This window comes from Nycticebus coucang, chromosome 7 (assembly GCF_027406575.1).
Source record: "Nycticebus coucang isolate mNycCou1 chromosome 7, mNycCou1.pri, whole genome shotgun sequence".
Classification (NCBI taxonomy): domain Eukaryota; kingdom Metazoa; phylum Chordata; class Mammalia; order Primates; family Lorisidae; genus Nycticebus; species Nycticebus coucang.
Window position 1 is genome coordinate 56,072,755 of NC_069786.1, and position 23,121 is coordinate 56,095,875.

General features: G+C 39.1%; 1 protein-coding gene across 8 annotated transcripts in view; it reads right to left on the reverse strand.

Annotated features, from left to right (window-relative positions):
* The window catches only part of RBMS1 (RNA binding motif single stranded interacting protein 1), a 226,729-nt gene extending 206,995 nt beyond the window's left edge, over positions 1-19,734 (reverse strand). For 5 of the 8 annotated variants that reach the window (XM_053597161.1, XM_053597167.1, XM_053597163.1 and 2 more), the window contains exon 1: positions 19,237-19,734. In XM_053597161.1, the coding sequence (XP_053453136.1) occupies positions 19,237-19,311 (75 nt within the window). In that variant the 5' untranslated portion in view covers positions 19,312-19,734. The remainder of the gene's footprint in view (positions 1-19,236) is intronic. The other 3 variants (XM_053597172.1, XM_053597171.1, XM_053597169.1) reach the window with 2 other exon arrangements.
* Positions 19,735-23,121: the final 3,387 nt, after the last annotated feature.

The window sequence follows — 23,121 nt, forward strand, 5'->3', positions numbered from 1 at the left end:
AGTAAGCCATAAAGGCTAAACTGACAGGTGTTACACTCATGATTTATTTCTAACTTCCCTGCCTGACTGGCACCACTACTGTGCGAGACTGGTTGGTGAGAGTTTATGGGGGTCGAGTATAGTTGTGTATTATCAGCTTTTTTTTCTGAGCAGAGTTTGACTCTGTTGCCCAGGCCAGCATGCCATGGCCTCAGCCTAGCTCACAGCAACCTCAAACTCCTAGGCTCAAGCATTCCTCCTCCTTAACCTCTCAAATAGCTGGGACTAAGCAGAAATTAAAAGATGAAAAGCAAAGACAATTCTTTCGAGAAGCAATAACACCTGGAAATAATACCACTGAGGTAACTTACAAGTAGCTTATACACTTGGGGAAAAAAGGAAGCCATTTAGTGACATAGAAATTGTGAAAGAAGGCACTGTCAAAGTTGGAGGATGTTTCTACTCTAATAATGTTTCCAAGTACAAACCACTGCCTCTTTCTAGGAGAACCACACCTGGTCAGTAGCATGAAGTAGCCTTCAACTTCACAGAACAACTTCACCCACTACTCCAAAGGGAAATCACTTTTGAATCAAAAGTGATTGAATAATGTATCTTTATATATAAAGATATATCTTTAATAATGTATCTTTAATATATCAACTGATCCTACTGACTTGGCACAGGTTTTATACTTCATTTAGGTTATAACAAAAGATTTTCTTTACTACAGAGACTTGGGCACTCTTGTGAATGGAACAAGGAGAATAGATATCTTCAACAACTTTCAAGATATATGTCGTGAAGTTGGACTGAATTCGGTAAATTTAATGAGTATAGTACAGACAGTGCACCTTCCATGACAGGAAAACACGAAGGGTTTATTGCACAGATAGTATTCACAGAAAACAAGTATTCACAGATCCAGATGCTCTATTTCTTTTCTTTCTTCTTTTTTTTTTGAAATGGTCTTACTTCGTCACCCTCAGTAGAGTCCTATAGCATCACAGCTCACAGCAACTTCAAACTCTTGGGCTCAAGTGATTCTCTTGCCTCAGCCTCCCCAGTAGCTGGGTCTACAGGCACCTGCCACAATGCCTGACTATTTTTAGAGACGGGGGTCTTGCTCTGGCTGAGGCTGGTCTCCAACTCCTGAACTAAAGCAATCCACCTGCCTCAGCCTCCTAGATTTCATGAGCCACCATGCCCCACCCTTCTCATTTCTTTTCATTGTATCTTGCATCATCAAAATCTCTCTGCCAAAACTACTACTTAAATGATGCTTTTGCAACAAGTTATAAGGATTGTTAACTATATTTGTGCTAATGCAACATGGTATCATAGGTTTCATAATATACTAAAGTTGAATGATGAGGTATTCAGTGTGGATTTGCTGTCTCATTCTAAAGTATGTTGGCTATTGCAAGGACAGATATTAGCCAAAATTTTATGTCTGTAAGAATAGATACATAAATTTTATGAAGAACAGAATCAGCAATGTGAAATTATGAAAGATGATTTCTAAAGGAATGCAGCATTTCTGTGTGATATCATGTCAAGTCAAAATGACTTGAATATTTCTTTGCAAGGTAAAACTATGTCTATATACAATCTATAATACATGGCAAAAAATCCAAATCCAAGCATTTCACAAAAAGCCTTCTTTTTTCAAAACACTTCTTCAAAAGGAAATTTTGGATGAACATTTCCCCCCGTCAGCAAAGGTCAATGATGAGCAGGATGGTATATGCAAAACATACGAAGAATACACAGCTGTTATAGACCTATAAATTCGTGAGCACAATGAAAGTTCACTGAATTTGAGAATCATGACATTACACTCAAATTAGCACTTCAACCTCACCTAGATGACATGACCAATGCATTTAAAAAACTACAGGTGAAATCAATTGAGCTCCCAGTAGATGACATTTTAAAGTTACTGTTTGATGCTAAGAAAGATCAAATTGAAACATGAAACATCTGAAACATCTGAATACCTATGTCTTTCACAACATGCCTGAGAAATGCTTTCCTGCTTTTTTAACCATTTATTGCTGCGAAATTTACATTCTCCCTTAAGGTCACAAATGACTGACACCCAGTTAGAGGATCAACTGAAACTGTGGACCTCCATGCTGCAACCAAATATTCTCATGCTTTCCAACAAAAGCAGACAAAACAAAGTCATTAAAAGGACAGTTAAATTTAAAATTAGCAAATAGTTTTCATTTTCTGAAATTACTAAGTACATAGTAGTTATATTTTTACAAAATCATGTACATTTTTAGGTATATCTAATTGGAAGTTTCATGAATGTGGCCTTACTTGACTACTGCTAAATTAAGGTGACCTTCCAACATGCAAAGGTTCACCACAGGTCTATGGTCTATGACATTGTCAAATAGTAATAGTCCATATACAACTTGGTTTTCTTACAGATAACACAATTTTAAATTACCCGTAGGCCTTTCCTTCTGCGTACCCACTGCTTCCAGAGTTCACCAGTTATGGTCGCACATACTTACAGAAAGGAAAGGTTTCAGCCAACCAGGATAGAGGATCCTTGAAACAGTGAGAAATAAGTAAAAACAAACACAAGCACAGCTAGCTACACTTGTACCTTGCTTTTACTCAATCATGCCATCTTAAGAATCTGGGTGTAAATCAAATACAATAAAATAAAATAAACTCATCCTTTCCTATGGATCTAAGAAATTTCACAAACCATTTCTCTTGCTATCTAATCTTCAATATACCATGCTTCCTAATGGTTTAACTTTCTTTTTTTCTTTTTTCTTTTTAACTATTATGGGTACATGATTTATCTCCATAGCAGTGATTTTCAACCAGTGTGCCATGACAATTTCTAAAGATCATTAATTAAATTATTTTTGAAAGAAATTCAAAGCACAATAAGCATATTCTTTTTTTAACTCTTTTTTTTAATCAACATAATTTTAAGTGTGCTATGGAAATTTACCTATAGGTTCAAGTGTGCTGTGAGGTAAGAAAAGGTTGAAAACACAACTCCAAAGTGTCCGTGTGATGTTTTGGAACAGGCAGACAATGTGAGTTAATCACACCAGGGTCGCTGGGTTATCCATCACTTCACACATTTACCTTTCTATGTGTTAGCAACATTCAACTTCTACTCTTTTAGATATTTTAAAGTATACCCTAACGTAATGTTGATTATAGTCACTTTGTTGTGCTATCAAATATTGTTCATTCCGTCTAACTATCTGTCTATATTTTTATACCCCTTAACCATCACCACTTTATCCTCTCCCCTCCCCTCCACTCCTGTTCTCATCCTTTGGTAACTATCATTCTACTCTCTGTCTCCATGAAGTCAATTACTTTAATATTTAGCCTCTCTATATGAGTGAAAACATGAAAGATACATCTTTCGTGTCTTTCTGTGCTTGGCTTATTTCACTTAATATAATGTTCTCCAGTTCCATCCATGTGGTTGCAAATGGCAGGATTTCATTGTTTTTGGTGGCTCAATAATATTCATTATGTACCTGTACCATACCACGATTTCTTTATCCATCTATCTGTTGATGGACATTTAGGTTGATTTCAGATCTTGGCTATTGTGACTTGTGCTGCAATAAACATAGGAAAGCAGCTATCTTTTCAATGCACAAAAATCCCCTCCTTTGGATATATACCCAGCAGTGGGCTTGCTGGTCCGTACACTAACTCTATTTTCAGTTTTTTGAGGAACCTCCATACTGTCCTCATAGTAGTTGCACTAATTAGCATTCCCACCAACAGTGGATGAGGGTTCCCCTTTCTCTACATCCTCACCACCATCTGGATGATGGCTTAACTTTAAATTATGCTTCTGTCAAAGAATTAGCAATTTGTAATAATCTTTGAAATATGCAGCTTTTGGCCGGGCCCAGGTTTGAACCCGCCACCTCCAGTACATGGGGCCTGTGCCCTACTCCTTGAGCCACAGGCACTGCCCCAGTCTTTGAAATATGTAAACAAACTAAGGAGGCATTTTCGCTGGTGAATCTTTTTGTAAACTGTGAAAAAATCATGTTCTTTTATTTGCTTAATATATCCCAATTCCCCCAGTACTTGCTTTCTCTAACGCACAGCACATAGCCGGCTGTGACATTTTTAGCTGGTGAGTTTAATAAGTATATGATCCAAACAGTAACCAGGAAAAAGCTGTGCCCCAATGGCACAATGGGCTTGGTGATGCCACCTACTGTGCATTTTGTTTTTCTGAGGTTATTCACAATTGTCTAAAATGGAGGTCGTAAATCCTAATTGTATGGTGAATGCCACCCACCTGCCAACTGTGTTCAGACATCTCAGGGACAAAAATAGACACTGGCATAAAGTATCTGAATCAGGAAGAAAGGGGTTCCATTCACAGTGATGAGCAAGAGCATGGACTTCAACAGATACAGAGGTGGTGTTTAATCAGAACCTTGCTGGGTGTTGTTGTGGTTGTTGACCAAACAGCAGGTAGTCTTGGCAGGATAGAGAAAGTATAGCAAGGATAAAGTGGTCTGGAATCTACCCTGCCGATGTGGGAAAGCTCCAGGCATGCTGAAAAAGTGAGAAGGTTAGGAATGTGGTAAAGGAGGAATCCAGGAACAGAGCAAGGCTAGGTATAGGTCAGTAACCATGGAGGATAAGCAGGGCCCAGCAATGGGCTACTTAGCTCATCTTTACTGGGTCAGAAACATGAGAGCAAAGCAGAATCAGCTCTAGACAAGTTCTGGCAAATCCAGAGAAGCAGCCATGCCAGTGGCAGAAAGCATAGAAGTCTGGCCAGCCCTGACTCTTGGGTGACCTCAGACAGAGTGACCAGTACTGATTCCTGCTTAGACACCAGCTGGTGGCACTGGCCCCATTCACATCCCATCCAACCTCTGTGAGCTGTTTCCTGGAATGACTGCTGAGGCTTGTGTGTGGTCTCCCTAATCCTTTCTCCCCCTGCAGGCCATGGCATTGACCAGTCATGTGAAATTAGGTCCTGGTCTGCCCCATCTCCTGTCCTCCAGCCACTTCCCCCTCAGTGTGCCTCTGCAGAGCTCCACTTAGACCAGACGATCTAAAAGTTCCTTCTAATTCTAACATTCTGTGATTCTTGGATGTTATAAATTCCCAGAATCATAAAATTTAGAGTTGAAAGGAACTTCAGAAGTCATCTATTCAACCTCCTACTCAACCTAGGCTAACCTAGCCAGAACTAATAAGCTTTGAAGGTTCTATGTAGTTGTTTTTGGCTGGCTGAATGTGGCAATAATCAAAGCTTAAAATCTTCAATATAAAGCATGAAAAAAATGTATAAGATTTTTGGAACATCTAAGAAAAAGTCTGAAGGAACCGAGGTCCATGGAGCAGGATGTTCTATTGCTTAGAAGTTAGTATCTAAGCAGCAACTCCCAATCTGTGCATTTACAGTATCAGGAGCATATTAAAAAACCATAAAGGATGTCAGACAATTCTTCAAACAAAATTAATTTTCAATTTATTATTATGTTTATAAATATATGAGACAGGGTGATGGGGTGTCATAACAATATCAAACAAACCCTCAAAAAGTGAATAAAGAGTATAAAGGGGAAACAGTTATATTTTGAGATGCATTCAAGAAAAATCAAAAAGAATGTCATCTGTTCTTAAAGGGCACGCTACTTTTCAAAATTAATTTTGATGTGTGATAATAAATATTCTCTCTCTGTTCAAAATAATTATTTTCTTCACAGAATCTATGCCAATTATTATACTGCAGATCTTGAAGAAATCATTGGCTGTATTTAAGAAACAAGTATTTAAAACAATAGTAACTTTTCACTGTGTTTTATTATTAATTACTTAAAAGTGGTAAGTTCATAAATAAATAAAAGATATACCCTACTTACAGTTTGGAAGACTCATTAGTGTTAACATTATCAATTCTCCCCAAATTGACCTATACAAGTATTTAATATCATTCCAATAAAAATCCTAGTAGATTTCTTTCTTATGGACATTGGCAAGTTGATGCTAAAATTTGTAAGAGAAAGCGAGGGACCAAAATAGTTAAGAACACTTTGAAGAATACATATTTACTGGATTGCTATAATAATTAAGACATCTTAATAGGATTGGCACAAGGATACATATGGAACAAACAAGAATCCAGAAGAAAAACCACACAAATGTGGTCACCTGATTTTCAACAAAGGCAACAATGAAAGTGAAAGGGGAAAATGTTTTTTCAATAAATGGTATTGGATCAATTAGGTATCCATATGAGAAAAAGCAACAACAATTCTTGAACCTGCCCACGTCAAACACAAAAACTAGTTAGAAATGGACTGCAGATCTAAATGTGAAAGTTAAAATACAGCTTCTAGTAGGAAATGCTGAAAAATATCTTCATGACCTTAAAGTAAACAAAGATTTCTTAGACACAAAAAGCAATGATCATAAAAGATTGGCAAGCAGGCTTCATTAAAATTAAGAACATCTATTTATTAAAAGATAACAATAAAACAGTGAAAGGCAAAATTAAAAATTAGAAGATATTCCCATACATATGTTTGATGAAGAATTATTTAAAATATATTTTAAAACCTCCAAATCAATAAAAAAGACAACCCAATTTAAAAAGTGACCAAAAAGTTGAGTAGTACGTAAATTACATCTCAAAAAAATTGTGACTTTAAAAAATATAAGATTTCTTAGATGTTCCAAATGTTGGAACATCTAAGAAAAAGTTTAAAGGAACTGAGGCCCCTGGAGCAGCATGTTCTATTGCTTAGAACGCGCAGTGCCTCACTGCTGTCTGTAATTCTAGCTTGGGAGGATGAGGTGGGAGGATCACATGAGATCAGGAGTTCAAGACCAGCCTAAGTAAGTACAAAAACCCACCTCTACTAAAAAAGTAGAAAAATAAGCCAGGTGTGGTGGTAGGTGTCTATAGCCCCAGCTACTCAGGAGGCTGAGGCAAGAGGATCACTTGAACCTGGGAATTTGAGGTTGATGTGAGCTAGGCTGATGCCATAACAAGTTAGCCTGGGGAAACGAGACTCAAAAATAATAATTAATTAAAAGTGAGCAAAAAACTTGAAAGAGATTTCTCAAAAGAGGATGTCCTAACAGGCCAATAAAGACATTAAAAAGTGGCCAACATTATTAAATATCAGGAAAATGCAAATTAAAACCATAATAAGATATCATCCACCAGAAGTAAAGTTAAAAGACCAATAAATACTAAGTTTTATTGAGGATCTACAACAACTAAATTTCTATCATTTTGCTTGCAGGAATAAAAAATTGGTAATATCTGGGCGGCGCCTGTGGCTCAGTGGGTAGGGCGCCGGCCCCATATACCGAGGGTGGCGGGTTCAAACCCGGCCCCGGTCAAACTGCAACCAAAAAATAGCCGGGCGTTGTGGCCGGCGCCTGTAGTCCCAGCTACTCGGGAGGCTGAGGCAAGAGAATCGCTTAAGCCCAGGAGTTGGAGGTTGCTGTGAGCTGTACGGCACTCTACCGAGGGCCATAAAGTGAGACTCTGTCTCTACAAAAAAAATAAATAAATAAATAAATAAATTGGTAATATCTACCAAAGCTGAACAAACAACCATCCTATGAGCTACAAATTCATCTCTTGGGAGTAACCTTTGTTAGACATATGATATGAATAAGATAATTATAGCAATTTTATTAATAACAGCTCCCAAACTGAAATAATCAAAATGCTCAATAATAGAACAAAGAATTAAATTGTGATGTAATATGCTCTCTGATGGAATACCATATAGTATTAAAAAAAAAAGAACCAACAACTGAACACATAACATCAAGGAATCAAAACAAAATAATGGTCAGCTAACGAGTCCAGACACAACAAGGTGTATACTACATGATTTCATCTTTATGAAGACCAAGAATAGGCAAAACCAATGTACAAAGATAGAAGATGGACTAGTTAGTCACCTTGGTAGGTACAAACAAGGGTGTGCCTTCTAGATGCTAAAATGTTATATTGCCACCCAAGTGGCTGTTACATGAGTATATCAACTTATATATTTAAAATCTGTGCCCTATTCTGTATGTACATTATACCTCAATACAAATTTTAAATAAACAAATAAAGAAAATTATCCTAGTAAGTTTTATGATGACACAAACTATGCCTTAATTACTTATCTGCATCTTCCAGGGCCCACTACAATGGCTGCTCAGTAAGTGTTTAACGTAATTAAACTGGCCAGGTAGTTTTGTCTATATGATCCCAACTAGATGATTTTAATATATGTCTCAGTTGTCAAGGGAAGAACTATAGGTGTGTGCTATAGGTGTGTGCTTGACATACTTCTTTTAAACTCCCAGTGCATTCATTCATATTTAAAATACGTTTTTCCTCCCGCCAACAGGGAGAAAATTTGCAGACTGAAAAAAAAAAAATAGAAGACCCCATTTGCAGGGTTTAGCAAGGTTCATATCAAGGAAACAAAGGAAAGTGCTATTGTGGCGTCCTGGAAAGCAGATGTTCATTAGGGCTCAGACGCACAGTTTACTATCACAATGTACTTATCTCAACATGCTATCGTCAGACCACACAGTTAAATCAAATTTTGAAGGTTCAAAGGATGTGCACTGAAGAACATCCTGTCCTGCTGAAACATGAATTTAAATTTCATGTCAGAAACACAGGGTAGAAAAGAACATCAGATATCACCCACTGTCATTTTAAATCCTATCTGGATGGTAAAAAATAATCTACTATTTTTTAAAAAAGGTAATCAAAATCAATGTTTAAGATTTCTGCTATTAAAAGTATAGCCTGAGAGCCTATGACCAAGTAAGAAACATGTCTTTTGCAAATTAAAAAAACCACAACTCTTTTCTGATTATGTTTTAGATAAAGAACAGGTTAGTGAAATAGTCAAGAAATAGAAAAAATGGTTATATGTGATTTTAACTTTTAGTATGACCTAAGAAAAAAATGTAAGTGGCTTACCATTTGACCATGTCCTATTTAAATTCTAATCTCATTAGAAGTACACATTTATCATTAAAATACTTTCTATTAGGCTAACTATGCACTTTTATTCAAAGTATTACATCATGTCTGTGCTTCTATAACACTCTTACACATTACCAAATAAAATTTAAAATTTCCGTATAAAAATGAAGAATAAGAAAAGAAAATATGATTCAAAGGGGCAGTTGTAGTGAGCAAATTTTTAATCGTAATCTATACCATTAAGAGGTAGCAAAGATTTTTTTGAGCCAAATGAAGTCAGACACACTTGGCCCCTGATTGAGGCAGATCAAGTGGGATAGTCGCCCTGGTAAATCACACACTAGCACACACACCTGCCAGTGGTCAGGCTCGGAAGTCCAGAGTGGCTCAACAGTGCAAGAAAAAAAGCTGGGGGCAAGAGCAGGAGAGAAGGGAAAAAAGAAAGACACTTTGGGATTATCTAAACCCTTGCTAGGAAGGGCCAGGCACTTCATCCCCACTGGAGGACACTGGGCATTGTGCATCTCTACTTCCCACAGGCTACTGAGCCAAACCCCGGAAACAAAATACCAAGGGATCTCCGGTTTGAATTATCCTCTTTAGCATATATTGGTTCCATCCTTTTCCTCTTTTCATGGTAGGATTCTTAACCTGTGCTCCACAGGCCGATTCTAGGTAAAAATTTGAGGTTAATGGAAATATATGCCATCATCAGATTCTCAAGGAAGTCTGGGGTTCCCCTAAGAGATATGAACCATCAACAGAACAGGACAAAGTAAAAATTAGAGAAGTGACAGAATTGGACAGTTTGTCTTTAGATTGTTTCCATTTTGTCTTTAGATTTCCTTCTTGTTACCAGACTCCAGAAGAGCAAGGAATGCTGTGAGGCTGTAACAATGTAGCCAGTGGTTAAATTCGGCATGAAAAGCATGACAAGTGGCTGGGTGCGATGGCTTACACCTGTAATCCTAACACTCGGGCACTCTGGGAAGCCAAGGCAGGAAAATCCCTCGAGTTCAAGAGTTCAAGATCAGCCTGAGCAAAAGTGAAACACCACCTGTACTAAAAATAGAAGAAATGAGCTGGGTGTTGGAGGGGTGTGCCGGTAGCCTGTAGTCCCAGCTACTCCAGAGGCTGAGGCAAGAGGATCACTTGAGCCCAGGAGTTTGACATTGTTATGCTATGAGCTAGGCTGATACCACCAGGCTACTCCAGTCTGGGCAACAGAGTGAGACTCTGTCACAAAAAAAAAAAAAAAAAGCATGAGTAGCAACTGTGGAGAAAAGAAAACAGATGAATGGGGAGCTAGTTAAGTAGTGAAGAGGGTTCCCAGGGCCTGACCTCGGTGGTAAGCTCCAGGACAACAACCCCCTGGTTTATCTGACCACCAGCTGTATCTCCTATCTTTTTGAAACCCCTATCATGGTCCTAAAATCTGAAAGACCTATTGAAGGACTACAGGGAAGCTCTGTCATCCCACTCCCCTGAAGAAGGAAAAGATAGATATGTAGAATTCAAAGTCTGAATATGCACCTCCTTCAAGAAACATCGTTAGGTGTGGTGATTTGGGGGTTCTATGGTAGGGTTAGTAGAGAAGTGCTTGTGAATTATAAGAGAATTACTTCTACAGGCTCTTATCAGTTGGCTGGGGACCCTCTCATTATGTATAACAAGCTATAGCTGAAATGGGTTTTAAGTTCTAAATATCCACTGACAAGCTAACTATTGGAATAAAACTTGCAGGAAACTCAACTCACTTATAAGTCACAGTACACCTGCTTATTGAACAAATCACAGACAGCAAGAGAAAAATATCACCTAGTAGCCAGTTCTCTGGTAACTAATCCTTTCTGTGTTGTTTGGTTTTTTGTTTTTTAAATAAAAGTATGCAAGTTATCACGTGGAATGGAAACCTAAGAAGAGGCTGAGATCAGGCACCTTTTTTAAGACTTTCATTTTAAAAACAATGAAATTAATCAGAGCTGTGCTTTGTAGGAGACAGAGAGGGTTCTGGGAGTATTTCAGTTAATGACTTGGATATAAATTTTTCTGACAAAATTTTCTTTTTATCAATGTCTGCATTTGTCAAAAGTCTGGTGATGAATGTAAATTGTTGTTGAGAAGACAAAGGTAAAATTGATGGTACTACAAATTTCTAACAAAATTTACTTTTCTTTAGGACCAAATATTTTATTTAAGACTTTACTATATAAACTATGAAATTTTATTGTAATTTTGTGGGTAAGGGAGGGTTTAAAGGTTCTCCAGTAAAAATACTCCCAATTGCGACTCAAAAATCACCATGGTGAAAAAGTATTTAGTGGGGCAAATAGTTTAGTGTTACTTGAGGATAATATAAATGTAAGCTCATAATGTAAAATTCGTTTTTAGTAACTTAGATTTCCCCCAAGAAACTCAGAATTAAGAGCATGGTATTCCATGATGTATTCATCCAATTTGGCCATTCTGAGTATTCAGTTTCACAATGCGTAAAAAACACAACTGGTGGCTTGGCGCCCATAGCACAGCAGTTCCAGAGCCAGCAAGTTGGCGGGTTCAAACCCAACCAGGCCAGCTAACCAACAATGACAACTGCAACAAAAAATAGCCAAGCATTGTGGTGGGCGCCTGTAGTCCCAGCTACTTGGTAGGCTGAAGCAAGAGAATCGCTTAAGCCCAAGAATTGGAGGTTGCTGTGAGCTGTAACACCACAGCACCCTAGGGAGGGCAACATAGTGAGACACTGTCTCAAAAAACAAAAACCGCCACTGGTAAATGTGTGAATGGGCCCACAATTACAGAGCTTGGAAAATGATGCATTTTTCCTTCAAGACCAGTGAAAGTTATTATGACATCTATGAAACGGTCTCATTTTGTTGCACAAAACCTTTCCCTGACATCACTGTTTAGGTGGGGCCCAGCAGCCCAACTGCAGAGCTCACTGTGTCCAATGGGCAGCCTGGGGATGGACTCTGGGCCCACACTGAGGCCACGTAGAGGACAACATGACTCCCGCAGCACGAGCTTCCACTTGCAGAGGTGAATAACAGTTTATTGTAAAGAAATTAAACTAGATAATGACCAGATGAAGATATATCTATGGAAGATCAGGAATAGTTTTTAAAATCTTATTTTCTGAAGAAACGCCAGCTTACATTAGACACATCACCAATGTATAGATGGCAGGCAAGCAGTGATCTAATTAGCATCAGCACAGAACCTCAAACTTATTTTTCCCTTTGGCCATAAGCAAGCTAATGAATTAGGAGAAATAAACATCATTTCAAATGGTTCAAAAAAGTAAAAGGAACATTTGTAAAGAACCATTATGTCATGAGTTAAGGGTTACATTACCAGGCTGTCACAGCACTAACGGGTTGGCTTAACAGTACATTCGTACACAGAAAACTGGAAAAATAATAATATGGAATAAACTAATTGAATATGAAATTTTGAGGGGGAAGAGCTGATGTAAAGTACAAAAAAGATCATTCTTTTAAAATTCTAAGTACTCGAGAGGATTATAAAGCAGAAAAATACAAAACAATGCTGATCCTCAATTCAAATAATTTTCATTCATTTATTTTAACCCCAATTTCCTTCTACAATTCCCAGGTTTATTGTAGCTTTCATTAGCATTTTATTTTTCTCACAAAACACATGGCAGTTTTTAATCCCACATACATCCCAGTGCCTTCTCTGTCACTCAGATCCTTGGCTGGTATGCTGCCTTTGTGGGTGGACTATTTGGTAAATATTCTTTGCTTATTTCTTATGTTGTGTCTATTCTGTCTTCCCTGCTAGATGTGAGGTGCTGGAAAGCAGGGACCAGATATTTCACTCCCTAAATTTTCCCAATGTCAAGTGGACAGAAGGGTGCAACTGATTGGCTAGTGTTTTAGCCAGCCATGAGCCTTAGCAATTTTCCAACAAACTACCAGCTTAAAACTTTACCTAATTCCAAAATACAGATATTGCAGCCAAATCATCCACCAACACTGATTTTGCATGTTTACAGTGCCAGATTAATGTGCAAGGAACTTCACATTAGCATCCAATCTCTCCTTTAGAAACTGTTTTCAAATTCTGTATCCAGAAGACTATGGGTGTTCTCCATCTTTTAAAACAACAAATGCATCCTTTAAAGAATGACACAGGAGACAATATAGAGAGAATCACAATGTTCAAGTTTATACATTTCTTCTCCCCTAGGAGATCTAGATGTTGATTTTTGCTCCTCTCTCCTTTTTATTAAATATTCTCTCTCATCATTTTGACGTGCTTATTTTCTGGTGCTTGTTTGAAAAATTAAAATACTCACATAATTACGTTAAGGAGACTAGCTGCATTAAGCAAAAGTAAAAAATTAGATTATGGAAGATACATGTCCAGTTTTGTCATTGGCTTAGCTGTCACCATCCCCTCTACACTTTTCTACTCTCCTCTTATCTATCAGATTAAGAAATGTTTAGTTTCTGTTATCAAATTTGTGTATGCTCAAATCTGTATGTGTGTTCAACGATTCTCAGAAGGCATTCTGCTGTGTGTCATCTGACCTAACTCCCAGTGGGAGACCTCTGTATCATCCAAGTGCTCTCTCTCACGGGACACAGCCATGTTCCATCAGGTCTTACTATTTATTCATTAAAATGAAACAGCAGAGAAATCAGAACATTTAAACTCATCCTACATAAAATCACCAAGCCCAGGGTTCAGTTTTTGAATATTGTATTTGGTTAAGTTTTTACACCAAATATGACGATGCTGCATTTAAATAATTAGCATGTCATTACATTTCTTTACAATAATCTGAATAAAACACTTTCACTTAAGAGTAACTTGTTACATTCCTGCATATTTCTATACTATCTCCATAAATGGAGTGAAAACTATACTTTCCAATGTATAAGCTAGACAGCCACATGTCATGTTTAGCGTTGCATACAGTAAATGCCAGATAACTGCAATTCTTAACACCTCAATCCTAGTTTATATTATAGTTATTACCCAGTAATTGGATAAATGTTTTTAGCAAGACTGAAATACACTGAAAAAAGGGACATCCTCGAATATGAAGCAGCAAAATGTTTGGTTGTGTTGGGGAGGGAGCACACAGGGGGCACACGGGTAATAGGAGGCATAGACAGATGGGCTAAGTCAGGGCTCCACAGGGTCTAACATTTCCCCCCCAGTATAATACTATGAGATTTTCTCTGTCACCCAGATTCTTCAGTAAAAATTACACCAAAAGGCACTTTCAACTCCATAAATTAATCATTGACAAACTGATATATAATTCATTTGAGTATTCTTATTCATAAACACTTGAAAGGTCTCCTTATAGGAACAAAATAAGTCAAAGCACAAATCTAACTGTATTGAGAGTTCATTAGAAAATTGCGGTAGATTATTATATTTGTAGATTTTTCATCTACGAATTGTTCTGGTCCATGCATTTTTTCTAAATAATAATAGTTCATTAACAAGCATTTACTTAGCACCTACTGTTCTTGCAATCAACCAAGAAACTAAGAAAGTGTTTGTACCCTTTGAAGAGTGGCATACAATGGGATTTCAAGATCATTCTTGGAGAAAACAAACTTTAGTTAACTAAGCACCCAACGACAAACTAGATACATTCTTTACCTCTAAAAAGAATAAACAGTTTTTTAAGAGTCCAAGCCATGTTTGCTGAGGACTTATCCTTCCATTCCAGATCTATCTCACGTGACTTTTATTGGTTAAACAAATACAAAAAAAAAAAAAAAAAAAGAAAATGATTTTCTTTTCAGGTAACTCCTTCTTTAGGAAAAAGGAAAGGAAAAAAATGTCTCTTTGTCTTTGGCCAAGAAATCTGTAACTTAAAATTTGAGAACGCTTTTAGTAAGCTAGGGTAACTTTAAAGTTTCAATAAACTATTAAGCGATACACAAAGGCAGGGCAACATATCAGTAAAGTTTTTAAAAAGTTTTTTCTTGAAAGTATATTACACAGAAATTACCCATATTTAAATGTAAATTCAAACCCAAGATTGCCAAAGTTGTCTATCTAGCTATCTATACTAATACTAATGACTTCTCTTTTCTTTGTGAAGAGAAGCATTTTTCTTTCCTATGTCACTTTCTCTTCCTTTTCCCTTCTAGTAGCTTAAGATTTGGAAAGAGATAATTTATATAATACTTGTAGTAGGTTAAATTCAAAAGAAATAACCTATTGGAAGAGAAGGGTGCTACAATGTTGCATTATAATGCATCTTCATTTTAACATTTACATAACCTTGAATCTTCCAGTACCACTTCCAGTCACAATATCCCATTCCCCTGAGGAAATAAGGTTTATTCATCAGTGCAAAATATTGCTTTACAAAATTGATATATTTAAGCAAACTTGTATTATCTCCTAAACATGGTTGCTTCTTAAGACAAAAAGCATCCCAAGTCTTAATAGTACGCCTTTATACTTTCAATCCATATTATTACACTCAGAAGTTTTATGTATCAAATCATAACTCCTAATTTCTGAAGAAAAAGATTGTTTCACATACTATTCATTTGGCGACAACTAAGTTAAGAGTTAAGAAATTGTACAATGTGTTAATATACGCAAAAGATTAATCCAGAAAAACTGTTTTGTCCTAGTAGGACAATATCACTCCTGCTAGGATGTCCTAATAGCATTCATTATTTTTTAGATTTTGAAGCGAGGTACAGATATGCTATTTGCTATATACAAAGTTGGCTTAAAAGAAAAATGTATGTTTTGCTTTAGAAACAAACATCTCCTTAGCGTAGCTGTTTCTGCAGCATAGAAAACAATGCTATATACAAAAAAAATTAAAAATTAAGTTTTTGTTATCTTTTATAGATTTTCAGAACTACATGAATTAAGATTACAAATGTGTCAAATTGCCTTTTGTTGATACAAAATAGCTAAATAACCATGTAAAGAAAATGTTCCACATCCTTTTTTCTGCAAAAAAAAAAAAAAAAATAGAGTAAGTATGTTAATCCCCATAATACTTGCATACATCCACTGGCAGTAATGGCATAAGCAGACCATTATTCAAAGGTTGTCTGTACAATAAGTGAAATCAATATAGCCATGGATTGAAAATATGCACATACAAATCTTTAAGTCGAAATGCTAAATTACTAATTTTTTGTCTGTGCAATAGAAAATTGAATACTAAATTTATTTTTTTTATATACTATAGCATAAAAATTCAGAAAATCCTTCCAGACTAGGTGAGACTTTTGTTGAGGAAGCTGCATCAAACATTTCAGAATGAATGTGTCAGGTGATAAAGGGAACCTGGTGTGATAAGACCATCCTGACTGAGAACTGCAAAAAAAATTTAACAGCATGTAAAATCAGCTTATTTGAATTTATGTTACTCTACACCGAGGTATTAAGAAAATTACACAGTCTCCTTTATTTCTACCCATGTCCTGTCCTTCCATAATACCCTCAAATTTACTTTTATGTTTAATGCGGACATATTACTTTTTCTAACGATTTTGTTTTGTTTTTTTTCTGTCAAAGCACAGAGCATACCAGTATCCTGTCTACTTTATCCTACACTGCTATTGCTCCTTAGATGTTACTTTTTGGTGAGTAAATGTGGAAGTAACATGTTTTTATGGGGGAAAAGTTATAAAATAAATTTGACAGAATAGACTCTAACTGGATCATTAACATAAGAAGAATGGCTTCGCATATGTAATTTTTAAAATGTGGTAACAAAAGACATTTTTAAGTGTCATTTTAACTGGTATCATGTATTCCTTCTCATGAAAAGAAATCACATCCATTTATCCTCACTTGATTCGAGAAAATCACATCTATCTCTTGATCGGAGTTAAATATCACTGTTTAAATGACCATGGCATTCCTCAGTTTTTGATACAGCTTCCAAACCGACATTTCAAAACAACTCTGGCTAGCAAACACAGCACTGTACTTTAAACAGTGATGTGTTCTGTCCCATATTTCAGGAAGGTTAAAACACGCGCACAGAGGCAAGGATCATGACAGCAGACAACAGATTTTTAAGTGAGCTTAACTCTTTAGCTAGATGAGGCAACATATTTTTAAACTAACTACAAACCAAAGTCTTTTTTTTTTTAATGACTCACACTATTACCGTGGTACCAAATGCTGCTTACCTAAAAATCTGTATGTAATCATGTGTCATTTTTAGAAGATGCCCCTCTCTGAGATAATCAAGATGTTTACAACAGGGAATTTAGATTTAATTACCAAACTTTAATACCATGTTATATAGGTCAAGTGAGTATATGTACCTTTCCCTGAAACAAAGGGATTCAGAGTAATAGGATTTCAGAATTCATAGTAGAAATAGCAAAATATGTTTTGAGAATGTCATTTACCGCAACACAAATCAATATTAAATGCTTTATGCAGGAAGCACACTATCAGAAAATGGGCCCTAAAGCTTTCTGGGATCTGACCCTAATTACTAGAGCAGGCTCTTGCTGTTTGTCTCTCTCTTCAATTATTTACAGGGCAAAAAAAGCCAAATGGCATTGCATTAGCTATATTAAATGTTACGTACTTGGTTTCTAACTTACTAATGGTACATAAAAGTTAGTAAGGTAAATGTGCCTGCAGAAACGTCCTTTTTTTCCTTCTTCACCTGAATGTACGTATTTATTATTCATATTGTTAAGTGTTGAATGGGCTTTCCTTTAGGCACCCGATGCTGCATAATTTACACAAGTGCATTAAATGTATGAGAGACCTAAAAGCCAGTGCATTGACTATGCCACAAAATTTCTTTGAACAGCTATAAGGAAGCTCAGAGAGAAAATCAGCATCTCTCCCAAGTTTCTGAAAACGAATACATGAGAGCCACGGAGAAAGGAATAATAGGTATCCTTGCTGTTACCATCTTGCTGCTCCCCGGTGACCCAAAGTAAAATGGGAATGGGGTGGAGTGAAAACGAAGCCCTTGAATGCTAGGAAATTTCTGGTCTCACTGCTGACAAGTGTCCTTTTTACGTAGACAAATACAGGGCTATGTTGTTGGTACTTGGCAACATGGACCACACACATTCTAAGAAAGAAAAGCTTATCAAGATTGAATCAGAGATTCTTTGTACCAGGCCAGAAATGCGCAGTCCGCCAGCAACTAGGGCATGATCACAACCTCCCCAAAAAAGTTCAGACGCTGCGTCCATACCTGATTCTTTTGTGATCTACAAGGACACCCGAGCAGTGATAGATGTTACCCGCTGAAGAAGGCTGGTGTGTCCTAGTCCACCCTCCCACAATGTGGCAGAAGCTTCCAAAGCAGTGAAATCTCTGGTCTTCATCGACCCAAATAATTTTTTTAATGATTTCAGAAGGCATCAGATTCTTATCATAAGTAAGATAGGCCCACTAACAAAGTACCCAGGGTCCCTAGAAAGCCAGTCGCAACGTGTACGGTTACATGTCATCTGCTGTTGTTACCTAAATGTGCCGAGGCCACTTTTGAGAAAGCACCATAGGAACTCTATCTGTGGCAAACATATAAGGTACTTTTGGGTTTTTTTTTTTTGTTTTTTAAACTAAATACTGAGTCACTTTTCTCTCCACCGTAATCTGCCCATTGTCCCTCCTTTGTAAAAGATACAGAGGAGACTAAAAGGGACCTCAATGAACGCTGAGTGAACTTTGGCCACTTTTCTACCCAAAACACCAGCGTAAAAGTAGAAATCAGTAACCAGGTGAAGTGCCACACCGCACAAAGATCAGAAGAGAGGGGCGGGCACGCGGGGCTGGAGGCGGGGAGGAAAATGTCCCGGCCCCCGCCCCAAGCCCCAGTCCGGGCGCGCGCGGGAGGCTGAGGTGCGTCCTGGGGAGGGGTCCCGGAGGCTCCGCACCACTCCCAGGGAAGCCAAGAGTCACGGCTCCCAGGGCGAGGCCCTGTAGAAGGGGTCGACAAGCCGCGCCAGCCAGCGCCCCTCGGCTCCGCGACCTTCCCGGCCTCCTGGGCCAGGAAGGGGCTGGCGGCTCTTTCCTGTCTGGTCTCTCCCCCCCGCGGGTTTCTGTAACCCGATCCCCGCACTCCGCTCCCCGGGAAGCCGCCGCCCCGCGCCCGCCCGACTCTGCCCAGGCCAGCGCTATAGTTAGCAACCTTCCATCAACTCCGCCCGGGGGCGGCGGGGGCTTGCGGCGCGCGCCCCTCCCCGGCCCGACCCTGCGCGCGCCCCCGGCACCCGCTCCTCCGGCGACCCCCCACGCCCGCGCCCCTGTACCTTCGCTTGCAGATACTGGGGGTAGTAGTAGGTGGCGTACTGAGGGTACATCTGCTGTTTCCACACTTTGCCCATGAAGCTGGAAGGGAGCCTGCCGTGCAGGGTCGCGGACACTTTGGGGTTTCCAAGTCTCGGTCTCTCCTGCCTCTCCCTTTCCGGCGGCGGCTGCGGCTGCCTCGGCGGCTGCTGCTGCCGCTGCTCCACCTCCCAGCCGGGACCAGACGTCCTTCTCCTCCTCCTCCTTCCAGGCAAAGAGAAAGACACTGCAGAGCGCAGAGGGCACCCCGGACAGGGCGCTCCCAAGGAGTTTCCTCCCGGAGCCCGACCGCTCCGGGGCTGCCAAGGGCTGGCGCGCTGGCCGTGCTGCGCTCGGGCGAGCAGGCAGATCGGGGCTGGGAGGTGATCAATACAAGTGGGGAGTGCTGCTGCTGCGGCGGCGGCGGCTGCGCTCGGTGCCAGGCGGCATCTGGGGTGGGTGCGCCCGACCGGGAGAGGGGAGCGGGGCTGGCGTGCCGAGGCCGTGGGGGAAGGGCGGGGGCGGGGCTTGGGCGCCGCGGAGCCCGGGACCCGCTGGAGGTGAGCGCTGAGTTTGAACCACTCCTCACCTCCCGGGCTGGCGGGTGGACGGGCGGAAGCCCTGGGAACCCAGAACGCTTTGTGTCGGGGGTGGGAGGGTGGATGGGGGGACCCAGATTAAGAACTGCAGAGCGGGCACCTCTTTAGCTTTCTGAGTTTTTATCTCCACGAGGGGGAGGGGAGGTAAGGGAAAAGAGGAAGTCGGATTAATCTCTCACTTCCCCACCGCCCAGTAATTTTTTTTTTTTTTTCACAAGGAGGGAGAATGATTTAGTGCCCAACCACAAAGCTGGATTCGGGACGCCTGGGTTCTCCCACGCCCCCAGGGCCACACACTAATTTCTAGGTGACCTTGGGAGGGTTGGCGTCGTTCGGTTTGGTTTTCCCAGATGTGAGAGGTGAAAGCATGTCCCCTGCACAAAGGGGAGGCAGGGCTCACCCCCACACACATCGCCCACACCCCACACCTCGCAGCAAATCGATGGATCTTTCTAAGGGGGAGACGCCGCGAAGAGGCAGAATGTTATTAGAGGACACGATGTAGACATCAGCTTTCCTCTGCCTCTTTCTAATGCTGCCAGACAGTCTGTCAACTCCCACTCAGGAGCAAGGAAACTCCCTGAGTTTGGAATATTTTAAGGCCATTTTGAAAGTCACGCTGGCATATTGTTGCAGTGTGCTTCGGTGACATAGACAATCAATCTCTCCCTTTCTGCCTCTCTCCATCTCCTAATTGTCAGAGCTCTAGACAGCCCCAGACAAGCAGTGGTTCAGTTCACTACATAACTGGATATAATTTAATGAAGTTAATTGGTCCCCGAAGCTGTCTGCAAAAGACTTTTATATTCTAGCTCAAAAAGAGAGAGCTATTTGAGCTGTACAAATAGCATAGGTAAGAAAGCATCTCCAAACTGGGGATCTTGCATGTCCCCAATGCAAGATCTAATAAAATGCAATAAAAAATTCATTTCTTATTAAATACATCTTCACTACTTTCATCATTTTGGTTTTCGGAGAACCGGTTAGTAACACAAAGTAAATCAAACTCAACTGGAATGTATGATTTTGATAAACGGTTACATGTTTATGTCATGACATTTTAAAACAGATTAGTAAGATGCACATACTTAAGAACAATGAAGAAATAGTGAACTGAAACTCTTATGTCCCATATGATTCAGACAAATTTTATAGATCATACAGGTTTGACAAAAATAAAATAAATGTAACCTTGCATGGAAACCCTTTTGGATATGCCTGTAGGCAAATCGTGAACCCCCGGTTCACCTATGTGAAACACTATCAAATACAAGAAAGCTGGGATTTACTTAGCATCATCTATCTTGAGGGCACTGTTGAGGTTAATGACAACCTAAAAGTTAAGAGTGGTTCACAGTGAAGCTAGGAGACCTTAAAAAAGTTCATATGTTGGAGTGGTGCCTGTGGCTCAAAGGTGTAGGGTGCCAGCCCCATATGCCAGACGTGGCAGGTTCAAACCCAGCCCTGCCAAAAACTGCAAAAAGAAAGAAAGGAAAGTTCTTATACTGTGTCACTGTAGGGCCCTTCAATGATTTTTAACAGAGAACTAACATGCACTAACTTGTGTTTTAGGAAGCTAGGAAAATGAAGAAGGATGTTTTGGAGGAGTGACTCAAGGAAGAGAATTGCATTGAAAAGAATCTGAGAAGGTCTAGGTCTCAGCAATAAGGGAAACTACCAAACTTAGACTGTTCTACTTACTGTTTTTTCTGGATGATGAAAATTCAGCCTGTTTTAGAGATCCCAAAAGCAGACCCACACTTACATAGACACTTGATTTATGACTAGGCTGGTATTCCAGAGCAGTGGAGAAAAAATGAACTTTTCAATAAATGATTTTGGGTCAATTGACTACCCATATGGGAAAAATGAAATTGGAGCCTTAGCTCACAAATACCAAAGGGGGTGGGGGTGGAGACTGTTTCCCTGAATGAAGACCTGCATGTGAAAAACTGAAGTATAAAGCTGTTAGAAGACAACATAGAGGATTGTCTTTTTTGACCTTGAGATAAAGATTGAGTTACGAGAGCAAGATTGATAAAGTTGATTGTATTAAAATTAAGAAAGTTGGTTCACTGAAGGACCTTATAGAGTAAAAAACTCCACAAAATAGTTCCCTGTAATACATATAACACAAAAGGTTATTATACAAAATATATAAAGAATTCCTTGGGATCAATAAGAAAAAGAGAACTTGTAGAATATAGGAAAAGATTAAGTGTGTCTTTCATGGTAGAGGAAGAACAGATACCAAGACAACATTTAAAATCATGCTCATAGTCATTAGAAATAAGAGAAATTCAAATTGAAATAATAATTTCGGCGGCACCTGTGGCTCAGTGAGTAGGGCGCCGACCCCATATGCCGAGGGTGGCAGGTTGAAACCCAGCCCCGGCCAAACTGTAACAAAAAATAGCCGGGCGTTGTGGTGGGCGCCTGTAGTCCCAGCTACTGGGGAGGCTGAGGCAAGAGAATCACCTAAGCCCAGAAGCTGGAGATTGCTGTGAGCTGTGATGCCACGACACTCTACCAAGGGCGATAAAGTGAGACTCTGTCTCTACAAAAAAAAAAAAAAAGAAAGAAATAATAATTTCATACTCACCAGATTGACAAAAATTAGGAACTCTAAAAGTAGTAAGAGTAGGTAAAGGTGTGGAAGAGGGGGAAATCTGCTTTCCAGAAGAAGCATAAAGTGGTACAGCCATGACTTTACAAAATGGTTTGGCATTATCTAATTTCATTTGCACATATGCTATGACAGAGTGACAGGTGTATATCTTAAAGGAATTCTCGTATAGGTGCACCAAGACAAAAGTGCAGCTATGTTCATAATATCCTGAAATAACTCAAGTGTGTACCAACTGTAGAACAGATTTAAAGGGTTTGGTGTGTGCCCACAATGGAACTTTTGCAGTAGCAACACGAATAAACTAAAGTTCAAAGCATCAACACGGATCATTTCAAAATTTGTGTTGAACGAAAAAAGCAAGTCAACAGAATGCATAAAGCAGGAATTCCATTTGTATGAAGTTCAAAACTGAAATATAACTAAATAGTATGTTGTGTACCTAAGAATAGGTACAAGAGTAGAAAAAAAGAAACAAAACTTTTATGGTAAAAATAAAAAAACAAAAAAAGAAAACAACCAAGGAGGTGATAACACAAAATTCAGAACAATATCTCTGAGGGAGAAGGATGAGTTATTTATGGAGGAACTAACAGAGTTGGATCCTGGATACATAAAAATATAATTTCAATTGTCTCTTAAGT